This window comes from Oryzias latipes, chromosome 5 (genome assembly GCF_053564925.1).
Source record: "Oryzias latipes strain Hd-rR chromosome 5, Olatipes_Hd-rR_3.1".
NCBI lineage: Eukaryota > Metazoa > Chordata > Actinopteri > Beloniformes > Adrianichthyidae > Oryzias > Oryzias latipes.
In genome coordinates, this window is record NC_136241.1 from 9,971,184 (window position 1) to 9,998,386 (window position 27,203).

Here is a 27,203-nt window from a genome sequence, read left to right on the forward strand (position 1 = left end):
GGGAACAGAAACAATAACTACTGAAGAACATGGATGGAAAAAAATGTTTAAACTTGTTTCACTGCTTTGAGCTATTTTAAAGCAAAATCCAAAGGTTTCAGTGCAAAAAAGGAAAACTCAGCAAAATTAAACTCGCACAAGGGGTTAAAACAGACTCAAATTTTTCCTTTTTTTATTCGGTAACATTTCTGCGTTGCTGCATTCCTAAGATGAAACATGTATGACAGTCTAGAGGGGGTCCAGAAGGGATGTGGATCATGCTAAATCCTGAATAATTATGATCAGAAATGTGTACCTCGTCTTTGCTTCCAGAAACACAACATATTTGTGCCACGGTGTGTAGAGGCACACTTATCAGCTGAACTCTGGTTTCCATTAATTATAGTACAAAGATCGGTTGAGATTGCCAAGGGAGAAGACAGCAGAGTCTTGATTAAACTCCAGAGAACACTGCAGCCTAGCAGGCAGGAAGACACGCAGCACAGGAGTATTGAAGTAGGCTGTTTCATGTCAGACATGAATTTTCCAAAGAGTTCCCTCATGGAAATCTCTGTTTAAGGCTCTCAGCCCGTCTCCATATGTCCGAACTTTTATGAATGTCAATAAACGGCCATCCTCTGACTTTTCCATGGAGACTCATCAAGAACAAGAGTTCACGGGTTAGCTTGACGATCTCTTAAAAACAAAATAAAATCCCCTACCGCCACATTCAATTTCTTAATGAACACAAGTTTATGAGCATAAAAACTAGAAACCCAGCCACACACTCAGAAAATGGTTTTTTTGAATTTCAATCATTTCCTTCCTTTTCTTTAACCTTTATTTAACGCATTAAGATTTAAAACCTCTTTTTTGAGGGAGCCTATATCTAATTGAATTAATTATATATTTATACACTTGGTGTTTGATAAGCATGTTAAGAAAAAACTCTCTAAAATACTTAAAGCCAAATCCTAGCAGGTTTACACAATTTGTTTATGAAACAATAAACAAACTCACGTCATCAATTATTGATATTTATTATCAGTTTACTATTTTTCAGCATATAACATTAAACATACTTTTCTGAGCAATGACAGCTTCCAACAAACATAAACAAATGGCATTTTACTCTAAATGTATCTTTGATTGTTGTAAAATGATTGAATTAGGATTTTTAAATAGCTTTTCCTGCTTCTAACTCAAATTTCAATAGTTATACAGTAAAATGGCATCGACGATAGATAAAAGTCCTAAATGAACAGATTCACAGTAAAGATGTCACTGATGGGCGGTTGATCTCTATTTGCTACCATGCAGGTGTTGGGGGGTTCTGGCTGCCGCTGCCGCTGTGGTGGGGGTCTTGGTGTGGGGATGGCTGGGCCCTCTCCCTCCTTTTTGCATTCCGTCATCCATTTTAGAAGAACATAAACACTCACTTGAGCCCAGGTGTTAGCTCACCTAGTTTGACTGAATGAATGAAACGTTTCACACTAGTTGGCTAGTAGGCATAAGTATGTGTGCGTGAACAATATCTGTATTGTGTACATGTTGACATGTTAACATTTTTTGAGCCAACAGGTGTGCTTATAACATTTGAGTGTGTGGACAGGCCCCGCCCTTATAGACTTGTATTCTATCTGAACCTCACCGTAATGATTATAACCATCCAGAAAACTTGTTGCTTTATGCTGCTTCATGGTTTTACCCCCCTTCCTATAATCATCCTTCTACCCCCCTCTCTAACATCCCTCTCTCTTCTTCCCTCCTTTCCTTTTTCGTCCAGTCCAACAACAAAGATTTTCAAATACGATTAAACTGAATAAAGTTTGGCCTCGATTACAAAAGGGGTTTATTCAGACATACCTCTGGTTTGTCAGAAGATACATAACCCCTCTTGTTAAAGTAAAATGTGTCCAACACAAGAGGCCTTCATCTCTCATCTGTCTGCCCAGCTGTTGGACAGGACAAGTTGAAAAAAAAATAAAAAAATAAAGATGTCACTGATCTGCCTCAAACAGGAAAACAGGACTCTCATCGATTTTGATTAACAGCTTGTTTTGAAGCCTTCGGCAGGTTCATTTTTAGCATGTTTATTGTAAATTTGTACCAAAGGCCAAAAAAGAGAATGTATGTATGTAGAGCATGGGGTGATAAGCATCTGATTGAATACTTTAAAAATGATTTCAATCAAGATAGGATGCAACAACAGCAATATAACAATATCTAAATCTGTTTCGTTTGAAATGCACCTGAATGTATCCAGACAGACCAAGATTTAGTGGATTTCTGACTGAAAGCAAACAGTTCAACTCATATTAAGCAGCTTTTTTGGCCAAAAGGTCAAATATTGTATAAGAAACATGTTCATTCAAGTGAATATTATCACAAAAATACACATATTTCAATACCATCTTGTTTTTTCACAAAGACAATAGAAGCTGTAATGAACCAATTTAGAATAAATATCTATTACCGTGTTGCATCTGCAGTTTAGTGCCTCATTACATCAACACAAACATTTTTGCTTGGGTTTAATATAATTAAAATATGCTTTGATGGCGGCTCATTTGCATCATGAAAGCAGTTTCATGGTCTAAAAGAAACCCAAAACACATTCGACTGTCACACTAGCTTTGGGGTCTATGGTGTTTATGGATGCATATGTAGGTTCTGTGAGAAACGTTGTTTAATAAAGAACAAAATAATTGTTTTTCACATATAATCTGCTTTGGTTCTGTACTTGACAAATTAAAACACTATGAATACATTTGGTTCTGTCCTCCATATTTGTTCATGATAATCTTTGTTTGCAAAAAAATAAAACACAGATAAATGCCCAAGAGTATCAATGAAATCAGTGTAAAAAATGATAATCAAGTTTTATTGTGCTGATAATCGGTTGTGACTTGAAATTAGTGAACATGTGTGTTTTTTCCCCTCAGATTTCTTTCCATCACTCTTTTTTCCACTCTTGTATGTTGTAGAGCAGCTGCTCCCCACATCTAAAATTCTAATTACTTGTGCTGGAGAATAATGAAATGATTCCTAGTGTTTACGGAGGAGTTTGGCTGGAAATGAGTGCATCAAAGCCTCCTAAATATTCCTAAATTCATTATTTTTGCCTCTGTTAGTGCTGAAATCCCCCATGCTAATTTACCCAGCAGCCACCTGTGTTGAGGAAGAAACAAAAGTATAACATAAATACTTAAGCTCATGTGCAGTTCTTGTTCTGCTGAATGCTTTTCCTTGTCAATAACGGTAACAGAGGTTTTGTTTGATCATTTATACTGCTTCATAAATGCTGAGATTCAAGCATTGACATGTATGTGACACGTTCTTCATTTGTGGGGACATTTCTCTGACCAACACATGCTGTAAATCACTCTCAGATCCACTTTTCTTTTTTCGGCTAATAATGCATTTTTCTTAATGTTCCTTTGCTTCTGTTTGAAGTGCCAAATGTCTAAATCCTAACACTATTACTTTAGTCACATACCTACTTTCGCTAAAGCACAAGAACACAAACAGAAGCAGAGAGCACGAACGTCTGGAGCTTAAATATTCCTGCAAGTTAATGTCAAAGAACTTTCATTAATTAAATGCTTGTGATATTACATTACAACTAAGGTCATCGCAAGAATGCCAAGTGCAGATAGCTGTAATTAATCCTCATGTTTTTTATGTGTGGATTAGGATCACTGCCAAGGGTTGGTGGTAAGAGAAGAATCAAGAGAACATGACCGGGCAGCTGGGAAGAATTGCATTCACTCCTGCTGTCCATCACCTTTGCTTACATGAACTAAATTACCGTACAGATATAATAAATTTATCTGGGTGCTAAAGACAATTTAAGAAGGGAAAGCTGCAGCTTTGATTAATGCAGGTTAAAGCAATAACTACTGACCTTACAGAGCAGTAACCTTAACCCTTGACTTGTTTTTATGGTATAAGCAAGATGTGGTGACTCCATCAAACTTCAGCTTCATTGAGTTTTGTCCCTTTTTCAAATTGTCCTTTATTAAACAAGATTTGCAAATATTTAGATATCAGGAAGAAAAGAATGTAATTCCGATTTTTTCTCACATTTAAATTTAATCAAAGTCTGGTTTTTGCAGACTTTCTGATTTTAAAACCCTTAAACAGTCAAGTGGCACAAAAACAACCAACATTCTTTACTTAATTATTTTCTGTTTGATCGAAAGTATCATTTTAAATGCTATGCCATAAATAAAGGCAAAAAGAAGTTACCAAGAGTTTGCAAAATGACTGCCAACGTTAAAAAACAAACACAAAATACATCTGGCAAATCCAGCAGGAAATACAACTGGCCACGCCCCCCCAAGCATTCCAGGTGACACCTGTATGCGAGCACATTCAGGAAACAGCAATTTGAAACGCAGCACGTCCAGCCTGTTTCTGAGCTACAGGAGCTAAGAACTCCTGTGTTTGCCTTTTGTAAAGCTCCTGAGAGAAGTACTCAGAAACACATAAACGGTAGTAACCCATTTAGAGAGACTGAACAAGCAGCAATTTAAAAGACATAAAGTCACTTCCTGCTTTTAGTAACCTTGCTGGAAAGCCTCACAATAAAACCTGGAAGTGCCACATTATCAGTGACTTCATCATTTGTCTGCTGAGGTCCAATCAGCGGAAAATGTCATTCTTCTGATGACCTCAGGGTTCAGAGAACATCGGCTGCAGTTAAACACACCAGCATCAAACCTGCCCCTATTCGCTGTCATGATATAGTCTCCTCAGCTCCCCGTCGGTCAGTGAGTGAAGACGCATTTACATCAGTTAACATGGTTAACTGATGGTTTTCCTCCATTACACCTCAAACCTACAAGGCTTCAGCAGGGCAGCTGAGCCACTAAAGCCTAAAATACTCAGCACTATTTGACCAATAGCACTTTATTTATGGAAAAAGCTAATGGAAGATTAAAAAATCATTCATATGAATGTGTCTGGCAGCAGTTAGCATAAGAAAGTGGCCAGCATACGGAGTAAAGTTACAATGAGGAACAGTTAAAAAAACAAAAACAAACAAAGAATCTAAAAATATAATGACACAAATTTAGCCTCAGTTCAAATAAAATAGGAATAGGAATATAAAAATGCAATTTTTCTTTTTTATTTCATAGTAAAATAGAAAAGGAAAGTCAAAATAAAGCAAATTCCAAATTTTACGTGAAAAATATTTGTCTATCTTTTTTTTCTTTGGTCAGCCTATCAGACATTTGCTAATTCCATCACCCACTTTGACACTAATAGAACTGGAGCTGCTTAACATGATAACATGGATCTCTTTGGAAAATGTCTGTCTTGCAGCCCTAAAGCTAAAAGGGTCCTGATGCTCCAAAAACCAGAGTTACTAGAACAAGAAGACATTGGCTTGACTACCGGTGGTCGGAATTTGAGGTTTAATTTACACAACTTTGTTAAAAATCAATTTACCCAGAAAGCCTTAAACATCAACTCCAAAGCACCCAACACGTTCTGCCTGCAGTAAGACATACAGCAGCTTAATCAGAACAAATTAAAGTTAATTCAAGATTTTTAAAAACCTGTTAAAGATCTTTCAAAGCAGCCCCACCCTCAAAGCCTTAGAGCAAAAAAAAAAAAAGAACTGCTTCAGATGTTGTAACCTAGTTTTGACATAATCTGGCACATTTTTCTGTAATAATTCAATATGTTTTGGGCCTTGTGGCTACTTGTCTGATAATCTCTTTGGAGTCAGAATTAAACTTCTAGTTTTTCTCTCTTGTTGTGGTTTTCTGTGCTGGAAAAATACTAAAACGTTTGGCAAGCCTATTTTGCAATTTGGCTTAAGGAAAAAAGAACTAAAATGTAATTACCTAAAGGAAATGTGGGTACCATTGAAATGTGTATTTAAAAAATAGATCCAACTAAAAATCGAGATGGTAAATGACAGTGAAATGGCAGTGAAGGACATTGCCATAAAGTAGATATTGTGTTGTTACAGCTGATATTTGAAAATGCATTAATGAAACATGAAATGAAGCACAAGTTGCTGTTTAACAGGGAATGCCTGGGTATAAATGTGAATGAATCAATGAAAAATGTGCTGAATCCCTAAGTTATCATTCATTTTTGTTTAAAAGTTAAAGCTCATTGGTCTCTACCTGAATGAAAATGACTAGAAGAGTTGTAAACGTCTGAAGAAAATGAACTCTACAATGCTCTAACTGTGCTGTGCCTCTGTAATTCCAGAGCTACAGGTGGTTAAACGTGAGGACGAGTGGCGAACCCGCTCGCAGTCACCTGAAGGCTCCCTCAGAGCCTACACAAAGTCAACTCACCGCTCGTCTGCTCCTGCCTCTCGGACCTCATGTCCTTCCCATCACAGACTCTGCTGGACTCCACTGTCAACGATGGTGTGAGCTCTCATAGCAGACCAAAAGAAAGAAACAAAAAGCAGTCCGTACGCGCTCTCTCCAGAGCACACAGCAGTCAGACTTCACACACAACACTGTCACAACCGGCCGCTCCCAGAACTGTGGCCCCACCCCGCCAGGTTACCGGAGTCGTCCCTAGAGAGCCTCCCAGCTCCCTTTCTCGCGGCTTTTCTTTCTCCTTTGCTTCCCCCTCTTCTTCTCCCACTTTCTGTAGCTGCTTGATGACACACCCAAAAGCAGCCTGGACAACTCGCGCCCACGCCTTCTCCGGCTTTCATCCACCCCCCAACCCCCCCTACTGCAGGGATACAAGGTGCAACTCAGGCCTCAGGTAACACGCCAGGCCTCAGGTAACACGCCAGGTGTGGAGCTCTCACCCCACCTGACGGCCAAGAGTTAACAGAAGACAGTGTGTTCAGTCAGAGAAGAAAACCACCCTCTGTGTAAGACACTGCATTCTAGACAAACAGCTCCCTGTGTTTGTGTTTATATCAATCACTTCCTGGATGTAAATTTGTGCTTCGGCCAGAGGAGACAGGAATGCAAACTCTGGACGTGCTGTGGAGACACGCAAACGTCAGCTGGATCACAACAGTGGAGCAGAGGCAGGAAGTTCAAGCTTTCAAACCGCATTAGATCAACAAACTGAGATGTGTTTAGAATACTTTATTAAACCCCGTGTTATCTTAGACCGTCCCTCTGACTGCTTTGCTATTTGGCTCCGAAAAAGAGCAGCATGAGTCTGAGGAGGAGCTTTCATGCAAGCGGACAGAGTTCATATTTCTGCTCCAAATGACTTTTCAGGGCTCTCTATGTTTAGCCCACATACAGGCAGGTGGTTTGGAGATAACTAAGCCTGCAGGGCTCACTTTGGTGTAAACTTTTAATAGAGTTTGGGATTTATTAACGCTTAAGTGGCACTGCTAGCATACTAACCTCCTGACTTTTTTCTGTGTGAGAGAAATGGCTTTTTATGCAAAAAAGTGACAGCGGTTTGGAGAAGCGGCGCCATCTGTCACGCCTGTCAGAGGCTGATGTGAAGTGTTTTAGCCCTGCCTAAAGATCAAATGTAATCGCTCACCAAATACTTGTCACAAGAGGAAATCAATCTGCCAGTCAGGCAGTGAGACATGAAGGGCCACTGGCAAGCTCGTTGTCTGAAACTGATCCGAGGTGACAGGAAATACGGTTCTGCATTAGTATTTACGTTCTAGATTCAGAAATGTCAACGAAAAATCATCTTTAGAAATCTAATCCATTAAATCAAACTTAAGATTTAAAATATTTTGTAGGAATAAGGAAGTTAAATATTTGTGTGCAAGGCAAATATTTATTTTTGAAATCAAAGCTTTGGGGTGTTACCTGAATGGCATACTGTCTTTATGTTGTCTCTCTAATCCATTTGGAAAAGCTTTCTCTTAAACAAAGAAGCTGTTCCGCAGAATTTCCCTTTGTTTTTTTGGTGAAACACATTACTCACGCTGAAGCCTGCCTTCAAGCTACAATGAAATCGCCTTCATATTATTTCTTTTATCTTGACACCTCTTCTGTTGGAAATGTTCGTCCCTTATTCTTGGGCTTTCATCGCTGTGTCATTCATTAGCTCTGCTCATATTCGAACTTCATAGACATTTTCTTTCTCTCCTGTGCAAAGTTGACCTGTCAGTCTGCATTAGCATTGCTGCAGTGGGTTGATAGAGAGTCAGGATGGGGCGGCACCCAAATATTAATTGGCCTCCTGAAAGAGGCAGAGGTGGGGGGAAAAAAAAGCCAATAAGATGAGCTTAGTCTGTGCTTCTGACGGGCAGCCACAGAAAAAAAGTCATTTTCTGAGGTCACTCCGATACATTCGTATTGCTGACGGGAAAAGGAAGGAGCTCTGCCGTCTGTCTTTTGCATAGTAAAACGACTGAAATAACAATAGACCTTTCAGACTGCATGGATTGATATCAGCATCGAAAAAACGAATGAAACGAGCTTTTGTTTATTTCGTCTGAGAAAAAGAAAAGGACATAAGGCGTAAAGAAAATGCAACAAAGGAGATGTAATCAATAGGTGTAACGTTCAATATCTTTTGTGATATGAACACATGCTGGTCAGCTGCAAAGGAGAAAATACAGAGACTTTTTCTGAGCCAATACCCATACTAATGACAAGGGAAACGTTCTCACAAAGTGGACACAATTTATGTCACTGTAAAAAATTGTGTTTTTTTCAAGACTTTCTAAAAACTGTTCATAAAGTATAAAGCATTCACTACAAGTATGATACTTTTCTGTGAAGCACTGCAGACTTGCACTGAATGGTAATGCTAAGGCCTCATTCAGCCATAGTCATCTGTTATGGACAATCAACTACCAGTTCTCAGCTTCTTTTGACTTCCAGGATAAATCACTTCATGCTGTCACCAAGGCAACCCTATGTGACTCTCAGCAATGACGTACCTTTGCCTAGCGTGCAGTCTGCAGTGCCAAAGTCCATCAGGCTGGAGATCTCTGTTGAGTAGCACATGTCTGTCATCCTCGCCTTTTGCCTGTGATGCACCGATAGATCTACAAAAAAAACAGAAACATTCATGAAAGGACTCTCTTTATTAAGGTAAATGTACTTCTCTGATTTAGGTATGGTATCTTGTATGCTCTCCTATACTAGATAACAGCCCCTCACACCCTCAACCTGACACAGGTTGAATGGTGCAACAAAAATGGTGAGCAATATTGCAGCTATCCAGCCGCACAGGGATGAGCCAGACGCCAGCTCAGACGAGGAAAATAAAGATGTGCATGAATCCAGTCATCTACAAGTGGATGCATGGAGCAGAAACAGGGGTCTAGCGTGTTTTCTATGTCATAAGTAAGCATTTTTTCAAACAGCATTTTTTTATCTGCTCCTGATTCACAACAATTAGAATGCAGAGATACTCAAGTCTTGTGCAAGTTGTGCAAGTCTTCTATCCAAAAATGGTGCAAAAACATGTTAAAAACACAGTTTTCATCAGAGTGGGCCTTTACCAGAGACCAGTTCAGTATCTCCTTCCACCGCTTCACTGTGGCTCTCGGTTTTCTGCCTGAACCTTTGCTGCTATTGATTACTGAAGCTGCAACACATCAGCTAACCTTCTGGTGTTAACACAAGCTCATATTTAGATTCATTCAAGCCCAGTTCACAACAAAGTACAAAAATTGTTGGAGTCGAAACGAGAGCATCTAAAAACCTTTATTTTCCTTCGGGAATTGAATCCTCAGAGAAATGTGCAGTCTTTTCATTGCTCTGCGACAAATTAAAGTTTAAACGCCAGTTCTCCCTCTCGCTCACATTTTTACTAATGCAGTCATTTCCATTGAAGAATTTGTCTCCTGCCTGTTTTTATTTTATATTCAAAAGTCTTTCAGAATATTTTAAATGTCAGAGGAAAAGCCCAGAAAGGCCTGTCTTACAAGAAAATGACAACTTATTATTAAGACAACGCATGATTTTTGAAAACATTTTCTAGCTGGAGATAGAAAAGCTAAAAGCCTCATTTAACATCTATTACTATCCTTGGGGACAACATGTATGAGAAATAAGAAAATTCATTAGGAATTAGATCTTTTTAAGCTAAGAATAGGACAACTGGGTTGTGTACAGTCGCTTCTTTTCTTGGCCTCAGTCAACCTTCAATTATGCTGATCTAGCAGACAAATTCATTAATCTAGCAGTCACTCAAAAAAGGAAAACATGCTTTACTATCTGGAGTGTTTGACTTGCAGACCTGCCAAATTCAACATGGTCTCTTTTTAAAATCCACGTGAGCAGCAAATACCGGCTAATTTAATTCTAAAGTTTCAAACACCCCAACTTGTTTACATCCCAACAAATTCAAGTCAGGTCTGAAAAACTGGTTTGGAATGGTAAACAGTTGAGGGATGAAGTGCCAGAGGTTCAATAGGGGTGTCAGACTCAGGCCTCAAGGACAGACCCGCAGCTTTTTCAGAAACCTTGCCTGGATCAGATGAGCTTTGCCAAAAAGAGCTGAAATGGCAGGTTAGTCAGAAAACATGAGTGACACTGGCTCTGGAGGTCTGAAGTTGGACAGCACTGGGTTAAAACCACAGGTCAAGGCTCTTCAAAACACAAGTAGGAACAAGAAATGTGTTTGCGGCATTGTCCCTTATACATGGGGGAAGAACCATAATGGTTTTGAACGAGACAAACCCAAGATAGAAGGCTTGGAAACATGGAGCAGGACAGTATTCAACTATAATCAACCACATTAAAAGCATCTGAAACAGCATCTGAAACAAAAAAAACAAAATTTTTTTAGATTTCCATTATAGAGAAGAATGCTACGGGCCAAAGTGGCTCCTTTGATGGTCAAAAGTAGAGCTGTCAACTCCATAATGTTTTTATCTCAACACTTTTGTTATAGTCAGATGTTTTTTTTAAACCAAAAGAGTGACAACTACAAATATCCTTTATACAGTATTTCTACTGATCTTTAAAGTTCCCAAGGCTCATAAATACTTTTTTAAAATCCAAATATTAAACAGTAAACAATCAAACCATGTCTGCTTGGTTAAATAGATTTTTTTTAAAAAGACGGTTTCCCCTCAGTGAGGCAAACAGGCATGAAGTCTTCCAGACCAGGTTTCAGAGTTTGTCTCCAGTCTTTTTCTTCAAACAGTCTTGATATCTTCATTCCAGAGATGGGAACTTGGACTTGGGACTCATACTTGAGTCGAAACTTGTAACTTGAAACTCGACCTTATGGACTTAACATGTGGGACTTATGAAAAATTTTTCTCTGTATTTTTTAAGCTCCAGTAAATCACTTTTAGGTCTAAAATTAAAAAAAAAAAACTTTTCCATTGGGAATTCAGAGGCACACACTGCCTGTTTTGTGTCCCCAAGAGTTGTTGAAAATAGTTTGATACCAACTGGTAAGAATCAGAATCAAATTTTCACTTTATCTATGATTTTTTTAGACATGAGACTTGAAACTACAGCTGGAGTCTTGAGAATAGCAGAAAAAGTGTTTAGATAGAGTCATCTGGACTATGTTTTGAAGTTCAACTTAAAGAACGTAATCCATGACCCTTTTCAAACCACTTTTTCTGCTGTGGAACTATCCTGGGTGAAGGAGAATCATCACAGACATAAAGACCAGTTTTGGATTTGTCACCAGGCTTGACTTGAACCTTTAACCCTTGTGCTATCTTGGATGACCCCACCCTTACATTGACGTGTTCTCCCTACCATGACAAAGGTGGATAAAGGTGGAAAGATTTCATGTAATCCGTGGACACCAGTGAAGATCACAAATTATTGAAGAAAAAAGGTTCAGAACACTGTCTAGTGGGTCTAGATGACCCAACTCCCAATGTTAAAGTGCCTAGGATAGCACAAGGGTGACAAATGGACAGTTTGCAGACATTAAACATGTTCAGTCATGGGGGAGCAGATGAAGACATGTTTGTGTAGCATTGAGCAAATATGAACCATAAATATACATGCAGCTTTATTGTCTGTTATTCGCTTTTTCCGTCCCTCTGTTGGTTTCAGTGAGGGACATATGCACCCTGGGGGGTGACTGTGATTCATCCAGAGACTGAGCAGAAGAAGAATTTGATGGCTTTTTTTATTTTACAACAGGACAATGAAATCGGCTTAGAGACAAGCAGCAACTACGTCTGTACATTTTATTTTCAGAATACATAGTTGTATTTATCTCATTTTTAATTGAACATTTTATACAATTTAATTTGTCTCCGAAGTGACTCTGAAGACAGTTAATGTTTAAGTTTAATGAGTCCTTACAATTATAATTAAAATTGTGGTTGGAACTTTAGTCATTTTGAGAGATCTTTCACTTTGGAATTTTGACTTTCCATTTTGTTCATTTCACAGTATGTGATACTGCATTCCATTAGTCATGGTCAATGGTGAACATTTTTGGCATTCAGTACGAAAGTATTTAGATTTCTAAACTGTTAGAACATTATTTTACATTTTAATTTATAGTATTCAAAACTGTTTGTTGGTTTTTGGTTGAACTTCTAAAAATACATGACATATTAAAGTTTGTTTCCAATGAAAGAAGGAAAAAAGTGCAAAAAGTGAAGTATGTGCAACATATGAAGACCAACAATGAGGCCAAAAAGAGAAACCATGAGGTTAACACTGAGCTTGCAGATCACTTTTGACAACATTAAATTAAACATCCTATATCATACTTTTCTTAAGCCTTTCAGAGTAAACTGCCCATATGTTTGATCATATATTACCTCTGTCACACTTAAGAACACATTTTTTATTTTTGCAGCCATTTTCCTACCTGGAAATAAGGCGAGTCTATCTCTGAGGCACCGGCGTTCGATCCTTGTGGGTATAAAAACAAACCCATAAAGACAAACCCAACTTTTGCAAAGATGGATGTGCATATTGTGCATTTAAGAGGAAAGTATATCAGCCGATCACCGCTAGTTCCATGTAGAAAGTGGGTGCCTTTCTTCCTGGAAGGGGCTGTTTCTCACTTTATGACATCACAATGAGAGGACCCGCGCTTTTATGGATTGGGAGGGTCTGGTGCTCAGAGGTTTTTAGAAGAATACTCAGAGATGCTTGAATGGAGCAAATACCGCTTTAGGATTGTTTTTTGTGAGGTATGAACATTATCTTAAACTTAAAAACTCAAAAAGTTGATTTTGCCTGGAAACCCTTGTGCTATCTTATATGACCCCACCCTTACATTGACGTGTTCTCCCTACCATGACAAAGGTGGATTAAGGTGGAAAGATTTCATATAATCCATGGACACCTGTGAGGTTCACAAGTCATTGAAAAAAAAAGTTCAGAGCACTGTCTAGTCTAGTGGGTCTAGATGACCCCACTCCCAATGTTAAAGTTAGGGTTAATGTAATTTTAAAAAAGAATTGAAAGAAAAGTCTAGATTTGTGGTTTTAGGTCATCTTTTTACAGGAGCGTCTCTGTTCCTCACCTTAGCGCTTACACCTCTCTCTTGTTATTCTCACATAGAAAACATAAAGCACAGCCAAATTCCCGAGTGCAAACACTGACAAGACATGACACTGAGCCTGTAATTAGTTTGATCACGTTAACAGCATCTAACAGCAAACTTTATCCATAAAACAGACTATTAACATAAATGTCAACCACTGAAAAGATCACCTTTAAAATAAGATGAAAAAACAATTTATAGGGGGTGACAGATTTCTTATTAGGAACTGATTGAAATTGGAAATCCGTGCTGTAAATTGAAGCCTGAACTGCAAACAGCCCCGATATTTACATGCAACTAGAATGCTGCAGCAAAATGTTGCTCCTTTTAGATTTTGTACTGCCATGAGTGGAAAGCTCGTTGTTTATTAATCTGTGTTCATAACAAGTCGTGACACAGTAAATCAATACACCTGGCATAACACAGTACAGGCTTAAATATTTGCTCCGAGGCTGCTGTGATCCATAGCCTCCATAACCAGCAAAACTGGAGCCATCTTCCTTGACTATAGGAAACGTGGGCAAAAACATGAAAAGCCCCCACAGGGACACATTCATTACATCAATTCCAAGAAACGGCACGACAATGATGAGCATCCGGGTTGAGCTCAGAGGTCTGCAGGTTTGACGCTTTTCTTCATCTTTAATGATTCCTGTCTGCACAATGTGGGATTTAAAAACCAAAACAACATGATACTCAGACGTAAAAGCAAAGAAAAAGAAGGCCTGAAGCTGCAATTTACTATACGGCTGTAGGATTTTTCTTTTATGTCAAGCTGAAGCAGAAACACAGCAGCTTTCTATCCATTGACAAACACCCACATTAAAAGTCATGTCGCTCCTTGGAATTTAGAAAACACACAGCTAATGTATGAAAATAAAAATGCATCCTGGATGTCAGAGTCAGGCGGATCCTGAGACTATAGGGTGTGATGGACAGAATAACATATAAACAGACTTCGTGTTGTACTGGTGCTGTATTTTATCTCCAACACCAAACTCAGCTCACATTTCTTCATTTAATTTTGATATGAGGATAAAACTGGGTTTGGGGATGAAGAGGAGGTGAACATTAAAAGTTGCTGCTTTCTTCAAAAATGTACTGACTGCGATTTTTTCTGACTAAAATTTAATACATTTGGAACAAACATGCAAGAAGCAATGTTCCTTTCTTCAAATGTTTTATCCTAATTTGTTTTCAGTGGTGTAGACTTATAAATCAAATTATTCCATATATCATCAATCAACATCTGAGAAGAGTAAACTTCTTGTGCCACGCGCAACAAGTTTAGCAGAACTGTCAGATTTTCAAAAAGGTCACATTGTTGGTGCAATCTGAGGCTGGTCTTAGCCAAAGAAAAAAGGTAAAAAAAAAAAAAAATGTTTACAACTGTTAATAGAATTAAAGTACAATTTAAAGCAAAGAATCAACAGATTGTCATCCCCGCTGACCTAGGCCTTTGGAAAGGAAGCTTTGTTGTTTAAAGAGAATCGTGGAAAATAAAAAGACTGCTGAAAAGCTCATTAGTTCAATGTTAGAAGGGTTTCTGAATTACAAAATGGAAAGAGAATGTCTCCTAGTCCTACCAACTGATTGCATTTCCTTTGTTCACTTTGCATATTGTTAGTTTTAGCAGCACAGCAGTGCTCCACAGCCTTCTCACTACCATTTCTGTTTAATGAACATATTAGCTCATGGGGCTGAAAGTGACACTTCAAGGAACATTGTCTTTTTTAGCATCTTCTTGTGGCATTTTTCTCATGATGGGGGGACATGTATTAAGAAAAATTAAGCTTAAAATTGGATTTCTGAGTACTTCTTTATTAATTTATCTGCTTGCAGACAAATAGATCCGCGTATGTCTTCGTTTTCTACATCCAATCTGGCATCTGGCTTGAAAACCATACGACTAGATAGCTCCAATATTGCTCACCATTTTTGTTGGGATTTGTTTCGACCCCTGTCCATAACATAGAAGTAAATTTATAATGAAATATCCCTGCTCTGCAGAAACTATGCCCTCAAAAATGACACAATTTTTAAATTTTAGGAAAAAACTGGGTCATCATAATTAAAAGACCACTGGGAACGCTTTTACAACAGATCAAAATATGATCGGAGTGGGCACTGCTGCATTAGCCTGTCTATTTGGCAGAAAATGTGCAAAAAGTAATTGACTTTTTTGGGAAATAACAAAGGAAGCATGAAAGGCCACAATAAGTTATCAGTCACAGTTTTTTATTTTATTGACAATTGACAAAACATTATTACTTAATATTTCTCTGCAGGTATCTGCTATTGCTTTATGAATCAGGATGCATCATGATTAGGAAAATTCAACAATGGTTGAAGACAAAGCGGCTGACACGCCTGTATGTGTCAGGTCTGTCCCCCGTGCAGAGACACTGTCTGCTGTGTCTCAATGGCAGTCGTGAGCTACGTGATGCATGCTAAAATAATTGCAATTTAATTGCAGTCAAAGCATCTCTTTTAATTGTTTTTTTTCCTACATGGTTTGTGGTTGTTAATGCAGAAAACTGCTTTAGGAGTGTATTTTTCAGCTGTTCATTAACTATGAATATTTAAATACATTTTAGTCTTATACATCTTTTCCTTACTTTTTCACATCTTACTTCTTTACCCTGTGCCGTTTTGTGTATCAAAACATCCTAAGGGGCACATTTCAAAATAAAAGCATTAGGAAAGCATAATTAAAGGTTAAAGAGCGGACCTCCATGTCACACTTCCTACTGTAAATATTGTCTCATATGATCCTCACACAGTAGGAATTTAAGAAACAAAGGCCTTCTAGATTAGAAAAAGTAAAAAAAAAACGAGTATTTCTATTAAAAGAGCAGTACAGAAAAAGTAAATGTATTTGCACATGGATGCTGTGTTTTTTTTTCTTTTCGCTATAGCTGGTTGTTGCAGCCCATAATACTCGCTGGCATGACGCAACAACCCACAGGCTCTGCCAAACCGGTAAAGCCTGATGAGGATGGCATTAAACTGAAGATTACGCAGACAAATCTACTGGGAACAAATCCTGAGTTTAAACTGAATGATAAAAAAAGGCAAAACAAACTTGTGGTTACAGTTTTCCCGCACAGACACCTTTTGTTGACCCCCTATCACACCACAGATCTGGAAAGAATGTGCTCAAAATGTCGTTATCCTTCAAGACACAGGTTAGTGTGCCAGCAGGTCAAAACGTACTAGAAATCCAAATTTGGATGCTATTTAACGCACAATTAATCTCACATGAAATGGGTTTTATATGTATAGACTAAATTAGAAATAGTTCATGGATAGTGACAGTGTTGGTTTGAAGAGCCCAATTAAGAGACCCAAGTGTTTCTGAAGCTGAATAATGCAACACAGTGACTGAGCCTCTGGAGTCTGTGTTGGATGTAAGTCTCTCTCCCTCTCTCTCTCTCTCTCTCTCTCTCTCTCACACGCACACACACCCATGCACACACCCACACACACACACACACCCACACACACACACACACACACACACACACACACACAGGGATATCACAACTTTCCAGCTAATAGAGTAAGTTAAGTGCAGCTGAAAGAGCTGAAAAAGAGGAAAACTGGGCAAGGATGTGAATAATAGAACTGAAAGTTTGACTTAACTGGGCCCAGATAAAACAGCCTAAGATGGGTGGATGAGACTGGAACATAACTGAAGCCACACTGTCAGCTCAGATGTACTGTCCTCAAAAAGAATTTGATATAAACCTTAACAGCCCAGTACACAACAACAGAGAACTGGAGCCATGAAGCTGCATGTACGCTGGAGCAAGACTGACCCTCATATTGGATGGCATTGATTTGCACATTACAGCACCTTAAAATTGCTTTTTTGAAAAGAAAAATCTTCCAGCTACTGTATCTATTTTAGCCGCTAATTACAAGAAAAGAGTGCCAAATCTAAAAACTTTGCTGTGCGCCTGGCTTGTTATGTGATTACTTTTGTTTGATTAAAACCTGCACAAACAACCAAAGCGATATGTTAAAAAAAAAACAAAAAAACTCCCCAGCTGTGGATGATTCTGAAACTAGTGAAGGATCCCTGATTGACTGATGGGACACATGATCTGGGGAAATTGCCTGCATGTCTGCAGACTCATTTCCTTTGGTGAACTATGTAGGACACTTGAATATGGATGAGTTCTAACTTTGAAAAGCCACACACAAGTAAATCTAGTACAAAAAAACAGAATACACAATTGTCCTAAATACTTGCTTGTTTGTTAGAAATGCTAAAAAATGCTCAAAAAACAGAAATGATTTGAAAGTGACTATGGATTTAGGAAACAAAGCATTCTAGCACCCAAAAAGTTTTGAATGAAATTGTTCATGGACTCCAACAACACTAGTGTTTACTGGTAAGTCGCTTCTTTGCTGCACTTGGGAAATCTTTTTAACCAGGTTTAAAGTTCCAAAGAGAACACCGGGAATGACAAGTGCACATATTTTCTGTAGCAGAGGAAAAAGAGCAAATGGTGATGTTTTGGATTGTGTATTCATCCTGGTCTGTTGTGGCTTGATTACAGCTGTCAGTACAGGTGAAGGGGGTTTTGGGGTTTTCCAGGCTGTAGAAGGTTGTAGAGAGGAGAGGCCACATCTTAAGAAGAGTGTATTGCAGTTTCCTTGAGGATCTAGCATCCACCTCATGAAAATGGAATCTACCATTGCCGTGCATGTAGTAGGTGTATTGTGTAATGTTTGTAAGGATAACATAAGTTACATTATGCACTAATGATGTCGCACGGCGCCTCTGCTCCAGTCATTAGTATGGTGCTCGCACTGGCTCCTTCCTGACTGAACGCGTATGCTGCACAGTAGATGTGTAAGAGATGTCAATAGGATGCCCACATAAATTATGCTCTGATTGTCTAATTTCCTCATTTCTAACAGTCTGGTGTCTGGGGGTGAAAAAAAGGAAGATCTGTACGACATGCACTCGTCTGACCTACTTCCCCCTCACTTACCCTTACGAGTTGCTTGAGTGTTCAAGTGTTCACTACGACCTGTCTCCTGCAGCAAACCCATAGCGAAAAATGTGAATGAACATTTTCATTTTACAACTGTGATCTTAAAATTTTGCAAGGGCCACTTGTGTGGTCATTGCAAGTTTGCCCATTTCTCACTCACAGACAGCCCATGACCACCGTAAGGGCAGTTGTGACTATACCATGAAACAGTGATAGAGTTTCAATCTATACTGACTAAGTAAAGTTGGGTAGGATTTTTCGTGAGACTTCACCAGGTCCAGTCATTTTTCCAAGCAAAAAACGCTCCATTGTATGAAGATAGATACGGAAATGTAGTAAAAAGTTTAATTAAAGCATAAACTGTCTTGATAAAGGAAGTTAAATTACATAATTTACTACCTAAGAGAAGAAGTGCTTTAGTGGGAGAACTATAGAATTCCTCCTCCGAGGGTTGCAGTTCTTCGGTAATGGTGAAAGATTTCAATGAAAAATGACTCTTCATACTGTACTTCACACTGCAGCCTGCTTTCACTGCTGCTTTTGCCATATACACTGAATCCTTTAGGGCTATTCCTTTCTTCTTTAAACACTGTACGCTTCTATAATAACCAAAATCAGCCTTTTTGCATTGCAGAAAGCCCTGCTCAGAATGACAAATGCCTCAGTGCAGGTCATAACCAGAAAAGGAAGTTACCCACATCCTTCTTTGCCACAGAAAGGAAAGGGATGAGTCCTCACGCCGCAGAGCATTGGCACTAAAAGCAAACGGTCCCTCCCTGCCCTGCCAGTGCTGCCGTCAGCACAAAGCCATAATTAACTAGATGATAGAGGACGTGCTAATTAGGATCCAGAGCTAAGTCTAACGTAACCACAGTGCATTTTGCACATGCCATGCAGACCTGGATCTTTCCTCTTGACTCAGCTTATACTTTGCACGTTTACCAATTACTAGGGATTACACTACACACAGAGCGTCACTTGCAATGAGGAGTTTTGAATTAAGTTTTAAGCTGCGTTTACAACAAGCATGATTCAGTAGGGAGTCCAGTTTCAACGTTAAGTCAATTTACAGACTTGATCTGAGGTTCTGCGGTGTGATTTGGGCGTCGTGTCTAGAGTTAAAAAGTCTTCACTTTGGCAAGGACGGCGTGTTGCGTCAAACAATTATTTAGGCTGCAACTGTATATTTTAACAGACTAGGAAGAGTCTTTCCAGAACTAAACTCAGAGCGATAATGGTTTCACTCCTTGCCTTTTGGTCTTGAACACCTGAATTCAAGGGTCTAAGTGTAGTTGCAAATGAATCAGTTGAGTTCATCTACTGCAGGGGTGTTAAACTCATTTTCACTGAGGGCCACATCAGCATAGTGGTTGTCCTCAAAGGGCCAGATATAACTTATACATTTAACTAAATGTAATGAAAAATAAACGTAACTACTCCTTAATGTTAAATAACTCATTTATTTAATAATTCTAACTTTTTAAAGTGACAATTACAGTTGCACAGAAAACATAGGTTTGCTTGTTACTTTAGCATAAATCCTTTTACATTTGATTCTGTCAGGTTAGGTTACATGGACAGTGTTTAAGTCCTAATGTTTAGTTGCCCAATCCAATATTTTAAGTCCAATTCCCCCCTAGATATGAATAAATACACACCAATTTTTATTTTTTATTTTAAGAAATGAAAAACCTTTATGCTGTCGCGGGCCACATAAAATGACATGGCGGGCCACATTTGGCCCGCGGGCCTTGAGTTTGATACTTGTGATCTACTGTGTGAATCCAAACGGATCATCACATGGAGGGTGTTACAGGTAACTATCAACGTCACAGTTGGAGGACTGCTCGGGCGAGTAGTAGTCAACCCTGGAGCGCTAGCTCTAGTGTAGACATTCTTTCAATTACTGTACCTCTTCAACCGTTTACGCTAAGGGTGTAATGATTCATTTTAACACAGATTATAATTGATACAAAATTTGTGGTAGCCGATTCTTTTTTTTTCATTTTGAATGATCCGATTAGATCCGATTCACTGAGCTAAAATCAATCGATGACATCTTTAGCCAAAGATTCAACCAGTGTGACTCACAGATAAATAAATCTGTAACTAAATAAATACTGAACAGTGCAGGTGAAGATTTCCAGATTTCTCATATTTCTTGCAAGATGATCAAATGTAAGTTCAATATGTGTACAAACAAACATGTAAACAAGAATTAATGACAAATCATTTTGCATTTTAGTTTCCTAAAGTTCAGTCCACTGTTGTTTTTCCACATCCAAATAGTCCAAAGGGAACATTATTAGAACATTCTAGCACACTGTATGGTCACATGACTTTGGTAAATTGGGTGAAAACCTAATGCTGTTTTCAGACTATCCACTATAAAACCTTATGCCAACATGGTTTGGGCGGCAGTTTAGCTCAGGCGGTGGAGCAGGTCGACAACCGAAGGGTTGGCGGATCAATCCCCGCTCTCCCCCGCCAGCTGTCGTCCCCCCGACCTCGACTAGTCCGCAGCCCACTGCTCCCCCCAAAATATGGAGAAAAATGTCCCCGTTGTGGGATAAATAAAGTATTAATTATTATTTTATGTTATAGTAATATAAACCTACCATGTCTCAATCCGAAAGGTATTTTCAAATATGGATTTGATTATGTCGTTTTGAAATGATTTTTTAACGGTTAAGTCTGATTCGATTCTTCCTCAGAAAGATTGTTCTTGACTGTAGGAATAGTCATCGATTTATCAATACACCCCTATGTGATGAAAACAACAGAAGTGAAGTGCTCGTGCAATCAACATGAGCCAGCTCATTTTGCACCGTTATGCAACATTTTATCTTTGTAAAATGTTGCATATCGGTGCAAAGTTGACATGAAAAGGAATTTTTCTCTGCGTCAGAATCAGCTGAGTCACAATAATTGTGTAATAGCTCAAGGAGTTACCGTATGTCAAAGTGTTGTGTAGGTTTCGCTGACAAAATCTAAAGTGGTTAAACATTTTCATAAAAACAAGAGAGGAAATATTTAAAATGCTTTACATCTGTCAGCTGTCTTTTATCTCAAAGGTTTATGGAAAGTTTGTGTCATTTGCTATTCTCTCATAGAGACAGAGGCAGGACACATAAACTGTTGGTTTCCGTAGCCTCCAGCATGAACTGGTTTATTTACAGTTGTCAGTCAGTTGTTTACTAAAGGCTGAAAATCCCTGACCCTCATAATGGAGGCGAAAAACCTGCTGAAGAAAGCTAAATAACTCGTGTTTTTGATGTAATCAACCCACACCCAGTGTATTCTGACTTTTTGCTGTTCATCTTAGTTGAATGCGCTGATGCATGCAACTACATAACATATTAACTTGATTTTTTTCTGTTATTCACTGACTTGACTTCAAGACATTGTTACCTATGAATGAGAGCCTTCATTGACATACTTCCCACTTTTAGTTTTTAGTTTGATGTATTCACAATGTCAGAGAATTTATTTTCTATCTAAAAGGTAGAAAAAGTTCCAGGGATGAGAAGAAAAAAACAGACCTCAAGTCATTTATGTTTTTTTTTTTTGATAGAAATACAAAATCAGAAGAAATCTTAAGTTTTCCAAAAAGAAGCACAAAAAAACCCTCAAAAAAACAACCACACCTTGTTTATCTGCATTACATAAAATGTAGGTGTGTAAGGACTCATTGATTAATTAAAGAATAGGTTTTTTATTCCTGCGGTTCAGACGAATTTATCTGTCTGAAGTAAGTTGTTCATAAACTCCAACTATACCATCATAAAATTGTTTCAAAATAAAACAAATCAATTTTATAGATATTGGAAAATACCATTTGTTTGAAGACACGGTAGGTTTATATTACTATAACGTTAAAATGATCAAGGGCCTCATTTATAAACGTTGCGTACGCACAAAAGAAGGCGTACGCCACTTTCTACGCAATAGTTGAGATTTATAAAAAGCAAACTTGACGGGAAAATGTGCGGTCCTTCACGGAAGCTCTGACCCAGGCGTACGCACAAAAACGGGTGAAATGAGAAACGGCGACACCGTCGGCAGATGGAAGAAACACGTGAAAGTGAAAATGACAATACTGCCTCTCAGAAATAACATGAAGACTTCACAAAGAAAGTCTTACAATTAACAGCCTACACGAACACCCGTTTGATCGATCAGCAGTGAAAAAAAAATCAAACGAAAATTACAACAGAAATTCAAATGAACACTTATTTGCAAAAAGAAAAGGGAAATTTGTTCTGCAATATTGGCATGTTGTGCAATTCATCCTCATAAAATAAATATAAATAAATAAATAAAGTTAACAGAACGAAATAATGTACAAAACTGATATTCCCGTCAGTGTGTCCGTCTGGCGGAGCAGATATAGGTGCAATTAGACAGACAGATGGATAGATAGAGAGAGATGCATTAATTGTCCACTAGGGAAAGTTGTTTTCATATTAAAACATTTCTTCATAAGCTACGGAATTATGGTATTCATACATATGCCTTTAGTTTGTTTTATTTTTGATGAAACAATGTATGGCGTGTATGTCTCAACCATTCAGAAAGCAACAAGAAACAAGAAATTACATTTGCGCAGATCAATTTCCCATTTCCACGTCGATTATTACCGACATCTGTAGCTTGTCAGATGTAATTAAATGGATGGAAATAAAATGCCCCATCACAATGCGTAATGACGCACAATGGCTGATCTTGCGCTCTTAGAAGATGTGGCAAATGGAAGAATTCGGAGTGAACGCATCTTTAGACAGCAAGAAAACTTGCTGGCAAACGAGGATGAGTGGCTTATGAGCCGGTTCCGCCTTCGTCGAGCCGTCCTGTTGGACCTCTGCGGGCTTTTGGGGGTGTGTCACCCGGTGCATCTGGCGCGTCGTGTCCCCCTCCGCCTCAGTCACCACTCGACTAAGGGATTCCCCAATTCTTGCCGCTAGTCTCTCATCAAGAGGGGTCAGCTCCGGTGTCGTCGTCGTCGTCCCCCCCCCCCATCCCGTGGCAAAAACACTCTGGCGATGCAGCGCCAGAGGTTTTTTTGCCTCGACTTTGATGTCCGACCATTTCTCATTTTATTTCGGCCACGGTCCGAGGTTGTGAGGCTACAGCATTTAAGGCGTCTGCCACCGTCTGCCACTCACGTGGCTTTTAGGCATTAGTAATGCCCACACTGTGCCCCAAACAACACTTTTCTCCTCTTTTCCACCTCGCCAACGATAACTTCTACTTCACATTGAGTGAAGTTACGTTTTTTTGATTTCCTCTCGGTGTTTGCCATGATTTAGCAATCAATGAATATTCATTTGTGGGCGTTTCACGGACTATTTATGGGCAACTATGGGCGTGTCATACAGCCGCAAAAGCTGCGCTGCATTTAGAATTGGTTGTGATTTATAAAGGGAAAGATGCGTAGGATGTGCGTGCGCACGGTTTTATAAATCCGAATATTTCTGTGCGTACGCACGTCCTATGTTTTATCCGTACGCCACTTCTGACGCAAATCCTACGCAAAGTTTTATAAATGAGGCCCCAGGTGTCATCACAGCAAGTGACAACACAAGTGATGGCAGCAAAAAATGATCAAGTCATCATTTCAGTCCAATGTATGGAAACACTTTGAATGTTCCAAAGACATGTGACCACACAGTGTGGTATGATGTTCTAATAATTTTCCCCTTTGGATTATTTGGATGTGGAAAAACATTTTTTGAAGTCATACATATTGAGTTCACACACTGTAAAATGTATTAGTAAAATAATAACCCAATGAGATTAACACCATATAGGGTTACATTGTTTCTCAAATGGAGAAGCTCCAGCAAAAACGTGTTGATCGTTGAGACCTGCGTTTCAGTTTGGCTTGCCCTGTAGCTTTACACTTTATTCCAAAAGATTTGAGCAAAAAAACTGTTTGAGACCAGCGGTCCCCAACCACCGGGCCACGGACTGGTACCGGGCCGTGGGCCTTTGGTACCGGGCTATAGACAGAAAAAAAGTGCAAATGGAAACTGAGATTATTTCCATTTTGTTTATTTTCTGATACTAAAGGAAGTTTCATTTTGAAAAACTACCAGATTCTGTTCACCACAGCCATCTGTCTTTACACCTCATGTGACCTTAAGCAACCTGCTCAGATGGGTAGTCGGCTCAGACCATTAGTATCTCAACACTTAGAGGCTAACAAAAACTAAACAATAAAACATTATTGGAAAGTTTCTTCGGTGAGAAAAGAGTCAGTGAGAAAACAGTTATACATTAGCATCAAGCCAGCAGACTTTGGTTTTACTACTGTTATTGTTAAAATTACACTGCAGGTGTATCAGAGTATATTAGTAATGTTCCATGGACCATCCGATAGTTTTAAAGTTGTAAACACATTGATGGTTTCAAAGCTTGATTTCGCCAAATCTCACGAGAAAAGCGTTAGGTCACCAGAAAAGGAAAAGCATAAAAGATCAATCTCTACTTACTGTATAAGGATCAATTATTGATTTATCAAGCTTGGATAGACTCAGATCAATTAATCCATTTTATCAACTCAATCCTACTATTTAGTACCCAGGTCTGGTTGAATGTTTGGCTAAAGATCTCCTGGATTGATTTAAGGTCAGTTAATCAAAATGATCCAAAATTTAACAATGAATCGCATCATCAACCACAAATTATTATATGAATAAAATTGTTAAAATAAATCGATACAAAAGATAACAATTAAGAAAAATGTCAACGAATGGACTAGCATGTCTAAAGTAACATTGTCATGGGATCGGGGTAAACATTTCTGTGTAAAGCAGGTAGGATCTTATGAATTGTGTGAGATTTTTATATTTGATACAGAGATATTTGAACTTTAAACTTTCACCAAAACATGTATTATGCACAGCTATCAAGGTTATTGCATAATCCACAGAACAGAACAGTCTAGAGGGGGATAACCTCATAAAAGCAGCAAGATGTGAAGAGAAAAACAACAGTGAGAAACACAATGTGGAGCGCAGTAACAGGAGCAAAACCTTAGATGTGACTTTTGTGTTAAAGTCGAAAGTATTCATATCTGATGAAACTTAGCCTCAGTGGAAGACAGCCTTTTTGGCAGCTGCCAGGACAAATGTCTGATGCAATCTTTTGGTGACGAGTTTTATCCAAAAACCAGATGAATTCATTTCCTGGAGGGCACAGTCTGTGCAGATTTTAAATGTGGCACGAGGAGAACAAATGATTGTTTTCTCACTCCCCTGCTGCCATGTGGCCTTCATCTTCATTTATAATGCTTTCTTTTTTTTTCAAATCTTCTCTATTTGTTGCAGAATGTAATGATGATTACAGATAAAGGCAGATGAATCCCCACTGATCAAGGAAGCTGACCTTCAGCGTGTTGTGGTGGAGTGAAAGTAGAGATAATGGCTCACTGGCTTGGCGGTCTATTGAGTGATTGATGTCATCTCATTAGCTGTACTGTGTTGAAAGCAACACAGGACCTGTTTCTCCATATGCCAGTGTGCACACTCTTTATCTGGCCTGCCGTTCACACGTCGCCTCCTGTGCTGCAGTCATGCAGTGAATCCAACAGCCTCTCCTCCCCCTCACTCCTCCTTCTTCCTGAATTCCTCTTCATCATTCAACCTCTTCTATAAGTTTCAAAATTCCCCTAAATCCCTCAACTCATCGAGCGCCTCGTCTCATATGAGTTTTTTCCTTTTTGGCTCATCATTATAAGGGATTCTTCTCCTGTCTATGTAGTGTAACTCCAGCAGTGATAAATAGCCCCTCTCAGTCTGTCACGCTCCTGCCTCTGTCACATCCCTCCATTTGGGCTCTGCGTCACTGATCAGCAGTTGTTCGATCCACTGGGACTCGCTCCTGGGAGAGTGGCTGCAGTAATAAGAGCACTGAGGTTCTGAGGGCGATACGACGGATGCCCCACAGGGCAGATTGCCACAAGAAGCTATCAAGTCTTGGGCTCTTGAACATCTGAAAACAGATGGAGCAGACAAGAAGAAAAAAAAGAAGGGGCCTACATTGTCATTTTAAAAATCTGGTCTTTTTCAGAGTGGACAAACATTCCTTAAAATCATCTTTTGATCTTTTATAAAAGCCTTTTCAGTGTTCTTTTAATTCTGATTATGCTGTTCTTAGGCGAAATCCCCAAACCTGTGACTTTTTCTAGGACAGGGGATCAGAACCTTTTCGACCTTGGGGCCCTATATTCCAAAACAAAGTGGTGCGAGGCCCATTCAAATGTTTCTAATTGTTAGTTCAATGGAATTGTTTAATTTTCATTCCTTTTTGTTTAACTGAAGTTTTCTTGACGTTTTTATGGTGGCCCTGAAGTGCACATCTTATCAACAAATTACTTGACGCAAAAACATTTGAAAAATCACCATAATTAAAAACAAGACAAATAATAAAAAAACAGCATTGCATTTCAGAAAACAAAACAAAATTAATTTATAGAAAACAAAATGGAATGACTAAAAACGAAACAGGAAGGTAGGTACTCTGTGACATCACTGATTGGATGATGACTTTTGGTTCATCATTTTAACCAAAAGTTTGGATATCATCATCCATATCATCATATGCAGGAGTTCATTAGAAATTCGCCTCAGAGTTTAGGGCAGGACTATTGGTTGACTGATACCCATAATGGCTGATGTGGGCCTATATCATTTAAAAATGTGTGGAAGTTGGACTTTCAATCTCAAGGTAAAGTCATAAAGAATGGACTGCCAATACTGGGCCAACACATCTTCACTAAAACTTCTAGAACTGAAA

The 27,203-nt window shown here is 38.8% G+C and overlaps 1 protein-coding gene across 18 annotated transcripts in view; it reads right to left on the reverse strand.

Moving 5' to 3' along the window:
- Positions 1-27,203, reverse strand: part of kaznb (kazrin, periplakin interacting protein b) — a 128,071-nt gene that overhangs the window by 24,589 nt on the left and 76,279 nt on the right. For 17 of the 18 annotated variants that reach the window (XR_002290188.2, XR_013655936.1, XR_013655934.1 and 14 more), the window contains one exon: positions 8,843-8,950. Coding sequence is in view for 12 of the 18 variants with exons in the window: in XM_078947047.1 (XP_078803173.1) it covers positions 8,843-8,950 (108 nt within the window). In the remaining 6 variants the exon portion in view is untranslated. Of the gene's footprint in view, positions 1-6,302; positions 6,512-8,842; positions 8,951-27,203 lie in introns of those variants that run through there. The other variant, XM_011474801.4, reaches the window with a different exon arrangement.